Raw genomic sequence first — 14,405 nt, 5'->3', positions numbered from 1 at the left:
GACCCTGGTGTTGATGTTCTCTCTCTCCCCTCAGACCCTGGTGTTGATGTTCTCTCTCCTCAGACCCTGGTGTTGATGTCACATTTTTATCACATTTTTGTCAATTTTTTGTCAATTTTTTGTCAATTTTTTGTCAATTTTTTGTCAATTTTTTGTCAATTTTTTGTCACATTTTTGTCAAATTTTTGTCACATTTTTGTCCAATTTTTGTCACATTTTTGTCATTTTTTGTCACATTTTTTCACATTTTTTCACATTTTTTATCCAATTTTTTGTCACATTTTTTGTCAATTTTTTGTCACATTTTTGTCAAATTTTTTGTCAATTTTTTTGTCATTTTTTGTCAAATTTTTGCCACATTTTTGTCTCATTTTAGCCACATTTTTGTCACATTTTTGCCACATTTTTGTCACATTTTTGCCACATTTTTGTCTCATTTTAGCCACATTTTTGTCACATTTTTGCCACATTTTTGTCACATTTTTGCCACATTTTTGTCACATTTTTGCCACATTTTTGCCACATTTTTGTCACATTTTTGTCATTTTTTGTCACATTTTTTCACATGTTTTCACATTTTTTATCCAATTTTTGTCCATTTTTTGTAATTTTTTGTCACATTTTTTGTCAATTTTTTTGTCATTTTTTTGTCATTTTTTGTCATTTTTTGTCACATTTTTGCCACATTTTTGTCACATTTTTGTCAAATTTTTTGTCAAATTTTTTGTCATTTTTTGTCAATTTTTTGTCAATTTTTTGTCACATTTTTGCCACATTTTTGTCTCATTTTTGCCACATTTTTGTCAAATTTTTTGTCAATTTTTTTGTCATTTTTTTGTCAATTTTTTGTCAATTTTTTGTCAATTTTTTTGTCAATTTTTGTCATTTTTTGTCACATTTTTGCCACATTTTTGTCTCATTTTTGCCACATTTTTGTCACATTTTTGCCACATTTTTGCCACATTTTTGTCACATTTTTGCCACATTTTTGCCACATTTTTGTTCTCTCTCTCCTCAGACCCTGGTGGTGATGTTCTCTCTCTCCTCAGACTCTGGTGTTGATGTTCTCTCTCTCCTCAGACCCTGGTGTTGATGTTCTCTCTCTCCTCAGACTCTGGTGGTGATGTTCTCTCTCTCCTCAGACTCTGGTGTTGATGTCCTCTCTCTCCTCAGACTCTGGTGTTGATGTTCTCTCTCCTCAGACTCTGGTGTTGATGTTCTCTCTCTCCTCAGACTCTGGTGTTGATGTTCTCTCTCTCCTCAGACTCTGGTGTTGATGTTCTCTCTCTCCTCAGACCCTGGTGTTGATGTTCTCTCTCTCCTCAGACTCTGGTGTTGATGTTCTCTCTCTCCTCAGACTCTGGTGTTGATGTCCTCTCTCTCCTCAGACCCTGGTGTTGATGTTCTCTCTCTCCTCAGACCCTGGTGTTGATGTTCTCTCTCTCCTCAGAGCCTGGTGTTGATGTTCTCTCTCTCCTCAGACTCTGGTGTTGATGTTCTCTCTCTCCTCAGACTCTGGTGTTGATGTTCTCTCTCTCCTCAGACTCTGGTGTTGATGTTCTCTCTCTCCTCAGACTCTGGTGTTGATGTCCTCTCTCTCCTCAGACCCTGGTGTTGATGTTCTCTCTCTCCTCAGACTCTGGTGTTGATGTCCTCTCTCTCCTCAGACCCTGGTGTTGATGTTCTCTCTCTCCTCAGACTCTGGTGTTGATGTTCTCTCTCTCCTCAGACCCTGGTGTTGATGTCCTCTCTCTCCTCAGACCCTGGTGTTGATGTTCTCTCTCTCCTCAGACCCTGGTGTTGATGTTCTCTCTCCTCAGACCCTGGTGTTGATGTTCTCTCTCTCCTCAGACCCTGGTGTTGATGTCAAATTTTTGTCACATTTTTGTAAATTTTTTTGGTCTTTTTTTTGGTCATTTTTTTTGTCAAATTTGTGTCACATTTTTGTCCATTTTTTGTCATTTTTTTGTCATTTTTTTGTCATTTTTTTGTCATTTTTTTGTCAAATTTTTGTCACATTTTTGTCACATTTTTGTCACATTTTTGTCAATTTTGTGTCAAATTTTTGTCAATTTTTTTTTCACATTTTTGTCATTTTTTTGTCATTTTTTGTCATTTTTTGGTCAAATTTTTGTCATTTTTTTGTCATTTTTTGTCATTTTTTTGTCACATTTTTATCACATTTTTGTCACATTTTTTGTCACATTTTCGTTAATTTTTTGTCATTTTTTGTCAAATTTTAGTCATTTTTCCGATATTTTTTTGTCAATTTTTTGTCCATTTTTTGTCAATTTTTGTCACATTTTTGTCACATTTTTGTCACATTTTTATCATTTTTTTTGTCACATTTTTGTCACTTTTTTGTCACTTTTTTGTCATTTTTTTGTCATTTTTTTGTCATTTTTTTGTCATTTTTTTGTCATTTTTTTGTCAAATTTTTGTCAAATTTTTGTCACATTTTTGTCACATTTTTGTCAATTTTGTGTCAAATTTTTGTCAATTTTTTTTTAACATTTTTGTCATTTTTTTGTCATTTTTTGTCATTTTTTTGTCAAATTTTTGTCATTTTTTTGTCATTTTTTGTCATTTTTTTGTCACATTTTTGTCATTTTTTTGTCAAATTTTTATCACATTTTTGTCACATTTTTGTTATTTTTTGTCACATTTTTTGTCACATTTTCGTTAATTTTTTGTCACATTTTGTCAAATTTTAGTCATTTTTCCGATATTTTTTTGTCAATTTTTTGTCCATTTTTTGTCAATTTTTGTCACATTTTTGTCACATTTTTGTCACATTTTTATCATTTTTTTTGTCACATTTTTGTCACTTTTTTGTCACTTTTTTGTCATTTTTTTGTCATTTTTTTGTCATTTTTTTGTCATTTTTTTGTCAAATTTTTGTCAAATTTTTGTCACATTTTTGTCACATTTTTGTCAATTTTGTGTCAAATTTTTGTCAATTTTTTTTTAACATTTTTGTCATTTTTTTGTCATTTTTTGTCATTTTTTTGTCAAATTTTTGTCATTTTTTTGTCATTTTTTGTCATTTTTTTGTCACATTTTTGTCATTTTTTTGTCAAATTTTTATCACATTTTTGTCACATTTTTGTTATTTTTTGTCAAATTTTTTGTCACATTTTCGTCAATTTTTTGTCACATTTTGTCAAATTTTAGTCATTTTTCCGATATTTTTTTGTCAATTTTTTGTCAATTTTTTGTCAATTTTTGTCACATTTTTGTCACATTTTTGTCACATTTTTATCATTTTTTTTGTCACATTTTTGTCACTTTTTTGTCCTCTCTCTCCTCAGACCCTGGTGTTGATGTTCTCTCTCCTCAGACCCTGGTGTTGATGTTCTCTCTCTCCTCAGACCCTGGTGTTGATGTTCTCTCTCTCCTCAGACCCTGGTGGTGATGTTCTCTCTCTCCTCAGACCCTGGTGGTGATGTTCTCTCTCTCCTCAGACCCTGGTGTTGATGTTCTCTCTCTCCTCAGACTCTGGTGTTGATGTTCTCTCTCCTCAGACCCTGGTGTTGATGTTCTCTCTCTCCTCAGACCCTGGTGTTGATGTTCTCTCTCTCCTCAGACCCTGGTGTTGATGTCAAATTTTTGTCAAATTTTTGTAAATTTTTTTGGTCTTTTTTTTGGTCATTTTTTTGTCAAATTTTAGTCATTTTTTCGATATTTTTTGTCAATTTTTTGTCAAATTTTTGTCACATTTTTGTCAAATTTGTGTCACATTTTTGTCCATTTTTTTGTCATTTTTTTGTCATTTTTTTGTCAAATTTTTATCACATTTTTGTCACATTTTTGTCACATTTTTTATCCAATTTTTGTCAATTTTTTGTCAAATTTTTGTCAATTTTTTTTTAACATTTTTGTCCATTTTTTTGTCATTTTTTGTCACATTTTTGTCAATTTTTTGTCACATTTTTGTCAAATTTTTGTCACATTTTTGTCAAATTTGTGTCACATTTTTGTCCATTTTTTTGTCATTTTTTTGTCATTTTTTTGTCAAATTTTTATCACATTTTTGTCACATTTTTGTCACATTTTTGTCACATTTTTTATCCAATTTTTGTCAATTTTTTGTCAAATTTTTGTCATTTTTTAGTCACATTTTTGTCATTTTTTTGTCATTTTTTGTCATTTTTTTGTCACATTTTTGTCATTTTTTTGTCAAATTTTTATCACATTTTTGTCACATTTTTGTTATTTTTTGTCACATTTTTTGTCACATTTTGTCAAATTTTAGTCATTTTTCCGATATTTTTTTGTCAATTTTTTGTCAATTTTTTATCACATTTTTGTCACATTTTTGTCACATTTTTGTCACATTTTTGTCACATTTTTATCATATTTTTGTCACATTTTTGTCATTTTTTGTCACATTTTTGTTACATTTTGTCATTTTTTTTGTCATTATTTTGTCATTTGTTTTGTTATTTTTTTTGTCACATTTTTATCACATTTTTGCCACATTTTTGTCACATTTTTGCCACATTTTTGCCACATTTTTGTCACATTTTTGTCACATTTTTGCCACATTTTTGTCACATTTTTGCCACATTTTTGCCACATTTTTGTTCTCTCTCTCCTCAGACCCTGGTGGTGATGGTCTCTCCTCAGACCCTGGTGTTGATGTTCTCTCTCTCCTCAGACCCTGGTGTTGATGTTCTCTCTCTCCTCAGACCCTGGTGGTGATGTTCTCTCCTCTCAGACCCTGGTGTTGATGTTCTCTCCTCTCAGACCCTGGTGTTGATGTTCTCTCTCTCCTCAGACCCTGGTGGTGATGGTCTCCTCTCTGGGCGCCCCGTGGCTGGAGCAGACCCTCCCTCGGTTCCTGTCCCTCGTGCTGGAGCTGGCGGCCCACGCTCGGACCACGCTGTCCCCGTCCGACGTGGAGGCGACGCGGGGCGGCGTGTCGCTGGTGCTCAGGGCGAGTCTGGGGCGGGTCCTCGGGGAGAAGGCCCAGAGCAACGCCGTGGGGCAGCTGTGCGCGACTGTGGGGGCGCAGAAGGGCAGCACGGGTGAGAGGGGGCGCTGTTTCACCCCGTGTGGAGCCTGTGGAGTTAGATCAGGGGAAACATATAACTGCAAATAATAAAAGTTACTTTATTTTCTGTTTTGGTTTACCTTTGCATTTAACTCAATCTATGCAATTAACCTCTTAACTCCCGTCTGAACCGAGAGGATCTTTTTCCTCACGTCATCACATTTTTTCCATCATTTTTTTGTTGGGTATTCAACTCATTTTTGTAACTTTTACGTCATTATTTTGTCATTTTTTCTTCAATTTCTTGTGACATTTTTGCCACTTTTTCATCAATTTTTCATCAATTTTTTATCAAACGTTTGTCATTTTTTTTGTCTTTTTTTTGTCATTTTTTATCATTTTTTTTGTCATTTTTTATCATTTTTTTGGTCATTTTTTGTCATTTTTTTGTCATTTTTTATCATTTTTTTTGTCATTTTTTGTCATTTTTTTGTCATTTTTTGTCACATTTTTGTCATTTTTTTGTCATTTTTTTGTCAATTTCTTGTGACATTTTTGCCACATTTTCATAAATTTTTCGTCAATTTTTTATCAAATGTTAGTCATTTTTTTTGTCTTTTTTTTGGTCATTTTTGATCATTTTTTTGTCATTTTTTGTCATTTTTTTTGTCATTTTTTGTCACATTTTGTCAAATTTTTGTCTTTTTTTGTCAAATTTTTGTCTTTTTGTTCGACCTTTTTTTGTCAATTTCTTGTGACATTTTTGCCACTTTTTCATAGATTTTTCGTCACTTTTTATCAAATGTTTGTAAAAAAAAAAATCACATTTTTGTCATTTTTTTGGTCAATTTTTTGTCATTTTTTCGACATTTTTTTGTCAATTTCTTGGGACTTTTTTGCCACTTTTTCATCAATTTTTCGTCAATTTTTCATCAATTTTTCGTCACTTTTTCGTCACATTTCCATCATTGTTTTCGTCTCAGTTTTGTTGCTATTTTCACAGCTTTTCTCCAGAAGCTTTTGGATTGGGGTAAAGCCAAACTGGAGAAAATGTGCTCGGTTCAGGTGGGAGTTAAGGGGTTAACCTGCTACAAAAGCCTAGTTTTAGTGGAACAAAATCAATTATTGTAGCAACATAGATCAAAATGGAAACAACAACACCACCTGTACCTGCAGTACCTACAGAGACTTTAGCTCATTCATTTCTTTAAGTCAAAGAAAATGCCACATTATATCATTTTGAAAGTGTCAGTTCAGCATAAATTCTTTTATAAGTCATAGATGTCAACGATTTTTGCAAAAAACAGTTGGAAAAATGGGAAAGTTGATGCTACGACGCTCTGTGATTGATAAACACCAGAACAGTGTTTGTGAAAGGAGTGAAACAGCGCCCCCAATTTGACACTGGTGGTCAAAAAGTGTACTGCATCCAATTTTTTTCCATTGAGAATGAACGGGAGAGAGAGTTATTAACCAGATGCGGCGCAAAAGTAGGTCACCCGCTGGGCCCCGCTTTGGGCACCCCTGAGTTAGATGTTCCTCCAGTGGGAGCCTGTAGAGTTACATGTTCCTCCTGTGAGAGCCTGTAGAGTTAGATGCTCCTCCTGTGAGAGCCTGTAGAGTTACATGTTCCTCCAGTGAGAGCCTGTAGAGTTAGATGTTCCTCCTGTGAGAGCCTGTAGAGTTAGATGTTCCTCCAGTGAGAGCCTGTAGAGTTAGATGTTCCTCCTGTGAGAGCCTGTAGAGTTAGATGTTCCTCCAGTGAGAGCCTGTAGAGTTAGATGTTCCTCCAGTGAGAGCCTGTAGAGTTAGATGTTCCTCCAGTGAGAGCCTGTAGAGTGAGATGTTCCTCCTGTGAGAGCCTGTACAGTTAGATGTTCCTCCAGTGAGAGCCTGTAGAGTTAGATGTTCCTCCAGTGAGAGCCTGTAGAGTTAGATGTTCCTCCAGTGAGAGCCTGTAGAGTTACATGTTCCTCCTGTGAGAGCCTGTAGAGTTAGATGTTCCTCCTGTGAGAGCCTGTAGAGTTAGATGTTCCTCCAGTGAGAGCCTGTAGAGTTAGATGTTCCTCCTGTCTCAGTCTCGTCTCTCTCTGTCGTAGACTCGGACGCAGCAGCAGACCTCAGAGCCTCCTCAGACCTCTCCTCCTCTCCACACGTCCTGGTCTGTGTCCTGCTGGAGCTGGGGGCCCTCCTCCTGGGCCTGGGCTCCTCAGCGGGGCCCCTGCTCTCTGACCCCTCCACAGGTACCTTTTGTTTTCAGTGTTAGAGGTGAATATGTCGAAATATCTGTTTGGAAGATCTGCAACGGTTGTTTATCTGGATAAAATTGGATAAAAAAAATATGAATATTTGGGGAAAAGCTTGAAAAATGGGGAACATTTTGAAAAAAAACAGGGGGAAATAAAAAGGGACATTTTTAGATCTGTTTTTTTTTTTGTTTTTTTTTATATCTGGGAAAAAAATTGGAAAAGTATGAGGAAAGAATGAGGAAGAAATGGGGTGAAAATGTTAAAATGGGGTGGAAAAAGTGGGGGAAAAACAAGAGGAAATTGGGGACATTTTTGATTTTGTTTGTATTTTGAAAAAATCAGGGTAAAATGTGGTAAAAAAAAATGAAAAAAAGACAAAAAATATGTTTTTTTTATTGGGGAAATTGGATAGAAAATAAGTTTAGGTTTTGCTGTTTGTTTTTTTAAATTGGGAAAAATGTGAGGAAAAATGGGGGGAATTTGAAACATTTTCTAAAAATCAGGGAAATTTTATATACTTTGTAGATTGTTTTTTTTATCTGGGGAAAAAATGGGGTAAAATTTGTGGAAAAGCTTGAAAAATGTGGAACATTTTGAAAAACAAACTGGGGGAAATAAAGGGCGACATTTTCAGATCTGTTTTGTTTGTTTTTTTAGTATCTGGAGAAAAAATGGGAAAGAATGAGGAAGAAATGGGGTGAAAAATTAAAATGGGGTGGAAAAAGTGGAGAAAACAGGAGGAAATTGGGGAAATTTTTGATTTGTTTTTGTTTGTATTTTGAAAAAATCAGGGGAAAAATGGGGGGAAATGTGGTAAAAAAAAGACAACAGGTTTTGCTGTTTGTTTTTTTTAATTGGGAAAAATGGGGGGAATTTGAAACATTTTGTAAAAATCAGGACATTTTATATACTTTGTGGATAGTTTTTTTTATCTGGGGAAAAAATGGGAAAAAAGTGTAGATATGGGCGGAAATGGGATAAAACAATTTGTGGAAATTTTATTATAAATTTTGGGTTTTTAAATCGGGGAAAAATGGGGAGAAAAATGGAACATTTGGGAAAAAGCTTGAAAAAAAAACTGGGGGAAATAAAGGTGGACATTTTTAGATCTGTTTTGTTTGTTTTTTTAATATCTGGGGGGAAAAATGGGAAAGAATGAGGAGGAAATGGGGTGAAAATGTTAAAATGGGGTGGAAAAAGTGGGGAAAAACAAGAGGAAATTTTTGACTTGTTTTTGTTTGTATTTTTGAAAAATCTGGGGAAAAATGGTGAAGAAATACAGGGAAAAATGTGGTAATTTTTTTTTAAAAAGACAACAAAATATGTTTTTTTTATTTGGGGAAATTGGATAGAAAATAGGTTTAGGTTTTGCTGTTTGTTTTTGTAAATTGGGAAAAATCTGAGGAAAAATGGGGGGAATTTGAAACATTTTGTAAAAATCAGGGAAATTTTATTTACTTTGTAGATTTGTTTTTTGGGGAAAATGTGAAAAGTGTGAGAAAATAATAAGGAGGAAATGGGGTAAATGAGGTTTTTTTGTCGTCTCTTCCTCGTTCTTGAGAAAGTCCCATAAATGTATTTGATCTGAATTGTCTCCCTGATGGTTCAGTCTGTGATGAAACTCTCTCTCTGTCTCTCAGCGCTCGTGGACTCCGTGGTCGCCGTCTTGCTCCACCCCTCGGCCTCCGCGCGATTGGCCGCCGCCTGGTGCCTGCGCTGCGTTGCCGTGGCGATGCCGTCCCAGAACGCCGCGCTGCTGGACCGCTGCGGCGAGCGGCTCACGGCGCTGAAGTCCTGCCCCGACGCCGTGTCCGGGTTCGGGGCCGCCGTCTGCGCCTTAGTGTCGGCCGCGCAACGCCACGACCTGGGACTGCCCCACAGCAGAGGGAAGGTGAGTGCGGGACCGCCCCCCAGCAGAGGGACCGCCCCCCAGCAGAGGGAAGGTGAGTGAAGGACCGCCCCACAGCAGAGGGACCGCCCCACAGCAGAGGGAAGGTGAGTGAGGGACCGCCCCCCAGCAGAGGGACCGCCCCACAGCAGAGGGACCGCCCCCCAGCAGAGGGAAGGTGAGTGAGGGACCGCCCCCCAGCAGAGGGACCGCCCCCCAGCAGAGGGACCGCCCCCCAGCAGAGGGAAGGTGAGTGAAGGACCGCCCCCCAGCAGAGGGAAGGTGAGTGCGGGACCGCCCCCCAGCAGAGGGACCGCCCCCCAGCAGAGGGACCGCCCCCCAGCAGAGGGAAGGTGAGTGAAGGACCGCCCCCCAGCAGAGGGACCGCCCCACAGCAGAGGGAAGGTGAGTGAAGGACCGCCCCACAGCAGAGGGACCGCCCCACAGCAGAGGGACATCCCCACAGCAGAGGGAAGGTCAGTACGGGACCACCCCACATTGTCATTTTGGAACTTTGTCATTTTTTTTGTCATTTTTTGTCATTTTTTGTTTTTTTTAGTCAATTTTTTTGTCATTTCTTTTGTCATTTTTTTTTCTTTTTCTTTGTCTTTTTTGTCATTTTTGTCACATTTTTTGTTTTTTTTGTCATTTTTTTATTTATTTTTTTGTCATTTTTTGTCATTTTTTTGTCATTTTTTGTCATTTTTTGCCATATTTTTTGTCACATTTTTTGTCACATTTTTTGTCTTTTTTTTTTTTTTTCATTTTTCGTCACATTTTTCGTCACATTTTTTGTCACATTTTTTTCTTTTTTCGTCATTTTTTGTCACATCAGGGAAGGTCAGTACGGGACCTCCCCACAGCAGAGGAAACGTCAGTGAGGGACCGCCCCACAGCAGAGGGAAGGTCAGTGAGGGACCGCCCCCCAGCAGAGGGACTGCCCCCCAGCAGAGGGAAGGTGAGTGAGGGACCGCCCCCCAGCAGAGGGAAGGTGAGTGAGGGACCGCCCCACAGCAGAGGGAAGGTGAGTGAGGGACCGCCCCCCAGCAGAGGGACTGCCCCCCAGCAGAGGGAAGGTGAGTGAGGGACCGCCCCACAGCAGAGGGAAGGTGAGTGCGGGACCGCCCCCCAGCAGAGGGACCGCCCCCCAGCAGAGGGAAGGTGAGTGAAGGACCGCCCCACAGCAGAGGGACCGCCCCACAGCAGAGGGAAGGTGAGTGAGGGACCGCCCCCCAGCAGAGGGACCGCCCCACAGCAGAGGGACCGCCCCCCAGCAGAGGGAAGGTGAGTGAGGGACCGCCCCCCAGCAGAGGGACCGCCCCCCAGCAGAGGGACCGCCCCCCAGCAGAGGGAAGGTGAGTGAAGGACCGCCCCCCAGCAGAGGGAAGGTGAGTGCGGGACCGCCCCCCAGCAGAGGGACCGCCCCCCAGCAGAGGGAAGGTGAGTGCGGGACCGCCCCCCAGCAGAGGGACCGCCCCACAGCAGAGGGAAGGTGAGTGAGGGACCGCCCCCCAGCAGAGGGACCGCCCCACAGCAGAGGGAAGGTGAGTGCGGGACCGCCCCCCAGCAGAGGGACCGCCCCCCAGCAGAGGCACCGCCCCACAGCAGAGGCACCGCCCCACAGCAGAGGGACCGCCCCACAGCAGAGGGAAGGTGAGTGCGGGACCGCCCCCCAGCAGAGGGACCGCCCCACAGCAGAGGGAAGGTGAGTGCGGGACCGCCCCCCAGCAGAGGGACCGCCCACAGCAGAGGGACCGCCCCCCAGCAGAGGGAAGGTGAGTGCGGGACCGCCCCCCAGCAGAGGGAAGGTGAGTGCGGGACCGCCCCCCAGCAGAGGGAAGGTGAGTGCGGGACCGCCCCCCAGCAGCAGAGGGAAGGTGAGTGAGGGACCGCCCCACAGCAGAGGGACCGCCCCCCAGCAGAGGGAAGGTGAGTGCGGGACCGCCCCCCAGCAGAGGGACCGCCCACCAGCAGAGGGACCGCCCCCCAGCAGAGGGAAGGTGAGTGAAGGACCGCCCCCCAGCAGAGGGACCGCCCCCCAGCAGAGGGAAGGTGAGTGAGGGACCGCCCCACAGCAGAGGGAAGGTGAGTGAGGGACCGCCCCCCAGCAGAGGGAAGGTGAGTGAGGGACTGCCCCCCAGCAGAGGGACCGCCCACAGCAGAGGGACCGCCCCACAGCAGAGGGAAGGTGAGTGAGGGACTGCCCCCCAGCAGAGGGACCGCCCACAGCAGAGGGACCGCCCCACAGCAGAGGGAAGGTGAGTGAGGGACCGCCCCACAGCAGAGGGAAGGTGAGTGAGGGACTGCCCCCCAGCAGAGGGAAGGTGAGTGAGGGACCGCCCCCCACAGAGGGACCGCCCCACAGCAGAGGGACCGCCCCCCAGCAGAGGGAAGGTGAGTGAGGGACCTCCCCACAGCAGAGGGAAGGTGAGTGCGGGACCGCCCCCCAGCAGAGGGACCGCCCACAGCAGAGGGACCGCCCCCCAGCAGAGGGACCGCCCCACAGCAGAGGGAAGGTGAGTGAGGGACCGCCCCACAGCAGAGGGACCGCCCCCCAGCAGAGGGAAGGTGAGTGAGGGACCGCCCCCCAGCAGAGGGACCGCCCCACAGCATAGGGAAGGTGAGTGCGGGACCGCCCCACAGCAGAGGGACCGCCCCACAGCAGAGGGAAGGTGAGTGAGGGACCGCCCCCCAGCAGAGGGACCGCCCCACAGCAGAGGGACCGTCCCACAGCAGAGGGAAGGTGAGTACGGGACCGCCCCCCAGCAGAGGGACCGCCCCACAGCAGAGGGAAGGTGAGTGAAGGACCGCCCCACAGCAGAGGGACCGCCCCACAGCAGAGGGAAGGTGAGTGCGGGACCGTCCCACATTGTCATTTTTTGTCATTTTTTGTCAATTTTTTGTTATTTTTTGTCAATTTTTTTTTCTTTTCTTTTTTTTGTCTTTTTTTTCCCTTCATTTTTTGTCACATTTTGTTCATTTTTTTTGTCAAAATATTTTTTTCATTTTTTTTCCATTTTTTTTTTATTTTTTTTTCCATTTTTTGCCATATTTTTTGTCACATTTTTTGTTAATTAATTTTTCATTTTTTTTATTTTTTTTGTCATTTTTTTTGTTTGTCATTTTTTGTCATTTTTTGGTCATTTTTTGTCATTTTTCGTCACATTTTTTGTCACATTTTTTGTCACATTTTTTTCTTTTTTTGTCATTTTTTGTCTTTTTTCGTCATTTTTTGTCACATCAGGGAAGGTCAGTACGGGACCGCCCCACAGCAGAGGGAAGGTGAGTACGGGACCGCCCCCCAGCAGAGGGAGGGTGAGTACGGGACCGCCCCCCAGCAGAGGGAAGGTGAGTACGGGACCACCCCCCAGCAGAGGGAGGGTGAGTACGGGACCGCCCCCCAGCAGAGGGAGGGTGAGTACGGGACCGCCCCCCAGCAGAGGGAAGGTGAGTACGGGACCGCCCCCCAGCAGAGGGAGGGTGAGTACGGGACCGCCCCACAGCAGAGGGAAGGTGAGTACGGGACCGCCCCACAGCAGAGGGAAGGTGAGTACGGGACCGCCCCCCAGCAGAGGGAAGGTCAGTACGGGACCGCCCCCCAGCAGAGGGAAGGTGAGTACGGGACCGCCCCACAGCAGAGGGAAGGTGAGTACGGGACCGCCCCACAGCAGAGGGAAGGTGAGTACGGGACCGCCCCCCAGCAGAGGGAGGGTCAGTACGGGACCGCCCCACAGCAGAGGGAAGGTGAGTACGGGACCGCCCCCCAGCAGAGGGAAGGTGAGTACGGGACCGCCCCACAGCAGAGGGAGGGTGAGTACGGGACCGCCCCACAGCAGAGGGAAGGTGAGTACGGGACCGCCCCCCAGCAGAGGGAAGGTCAGTGCGGGACCGCCCCACAGCAGAGGGAAGGTGAGTACGGGACCGCCCCACAGCAGAGGGAAGGTGAGTGAGGGACCGCCCCACAGCAGAGGGAAGGTCAGTACGGGACCGCCCCACAGCAGAGGGAAGGTCAGTACGGGACCGCCCCCCAGCAGAGGGAAGGTCAGTACGGGACCGCCCCCCTGCTGCCGGTGTAACCCTGGCGGTTCTCCTGTTTCAGGCGGTGCTGGCTTTGGCCGAGGACCTCCTGCGCTCGGCGGTCCAGAACAGTCGTATTTCTCTGCAGAGGACCCGGGCCGGCTGGATGCTGCTGACCGCCCTGACCACCTTAGGTACAAACTCAGGGTTATTACAGAGTTTAAACACCGGCCGTGCTGTGGCCATGAGGAGAACAAACATGAGGCTCCATATCTTTACATATGTTTGAATACAAAAAATTGACAAAAAATTGACAAAAAATTGACAAAAAATTGACAAAAAATTGACAAAAAGGCAGACAAAAAATACGACAAAAAATGACAAAGAATTGACAAAAAATTGACAAAAAAATGACAACAAAACGAAAAAAAAAAAAGACAAAAAATTACTAAAAAATTACAAAAAAATTACAAAAAAACGACAAAAAATTACAAAAAAGACAAAAAAAATACAAAAAATTACAAAAAAATGACCAAAAATGAAAAAGACAAAAAAAATAAAAAATATTAAACGACACAAAAACGGCCAAAAGATGAAGAAAAAAAACGACAAAAAATGACAAAAGAAATAACAAAAAATTGACAAAAATGTGACAGAAAAAGGACAAAAAAAGGACAAAAAAACAACACAAAATTACAAAAAATTACAAAAAAATTACTAAAAAGAAAAAAAAAAGAAAAAAAAAACAACAACAAAAAATTACAAAAAAAACAAAAAAAAAAGGACAAAAAAAAAACCAAAAGATGAAGAAAAAAGAACACAAAAAAATCAAAGCAAAAAAGTGACAGAAGAGCAGCAAAAAAGTAATAAAAAAGTGACAAAAACACATAAGGGAAATAAAAAGTGACAGTGGCATAGAGAAGAGAATGGATTTGGTTTTGTCAGGGGGTAAGAAGTTACAGTAAATGCCCAGATCGTGACTTTTAACAAGTTTTTGATCGTTATTTATTTCAGTTCCGTTCAACACAGAGCTCCCAAAATCACAGATAAGATGTATTAGAGGGACTAGTTTCGTAATAAATATATGAAACACAAATATATGTTTTTTGTTTTTGGAACAGGGACAGGATTAAAGGAAGTGACTATCATTTTTCCACCAATTTATTCCCCTATTTTTCCCCAAGTTTCCCCACATTTCTTGACATTGGAGATGAACCTGATATTGTAAATGTGCAGACCCTCCACACATGATTGC

General features: G+C 42.5%; 1 protein-coding gene across 1 annotated transcript in view; it reads left to right on the top strand.

Annotated features, from left to right (window-relative positions):
* heatr5a (HEAT repeat containing 5a) overlaps positions 1-14,405 on the top strand; it is a gene marked incomplete at its 3' end in the record, with an annotated part of 75,727 nt that overhangs the window by 10,347 nt on the left and 50,975 nt on the right. Inside the window, 4 exon segments of the mRNA XM_079574200.1 lie at positions 4,781-5,030; positions 7,096-7,239; positions 8,886-9,136; positions 13,233-13,344. Of these exon segments, the coding sequence (XP_079430326.1) occupies positions 4,781-5,030; positions 7,096-7,239; positions 8,886-9,136; positions 13,233-13,344 (757 nt within the window).

This window comes from Gobius niger (genome assembly GCF_951799975.1).
Source record: "Gobius niger genome assembly, chromosome: 16".
In the NCBI taxonomy this organism is placed as follows: domain Eukaryota; kingdom Metazoa; phylum Chordata; class Actinopteri; order Gobiiformes; family Gobiidae; genus Gobius; species Gobius niger.
This window is presented reverse-complemented; position numbering and strand designations above follow the sequence as displayed.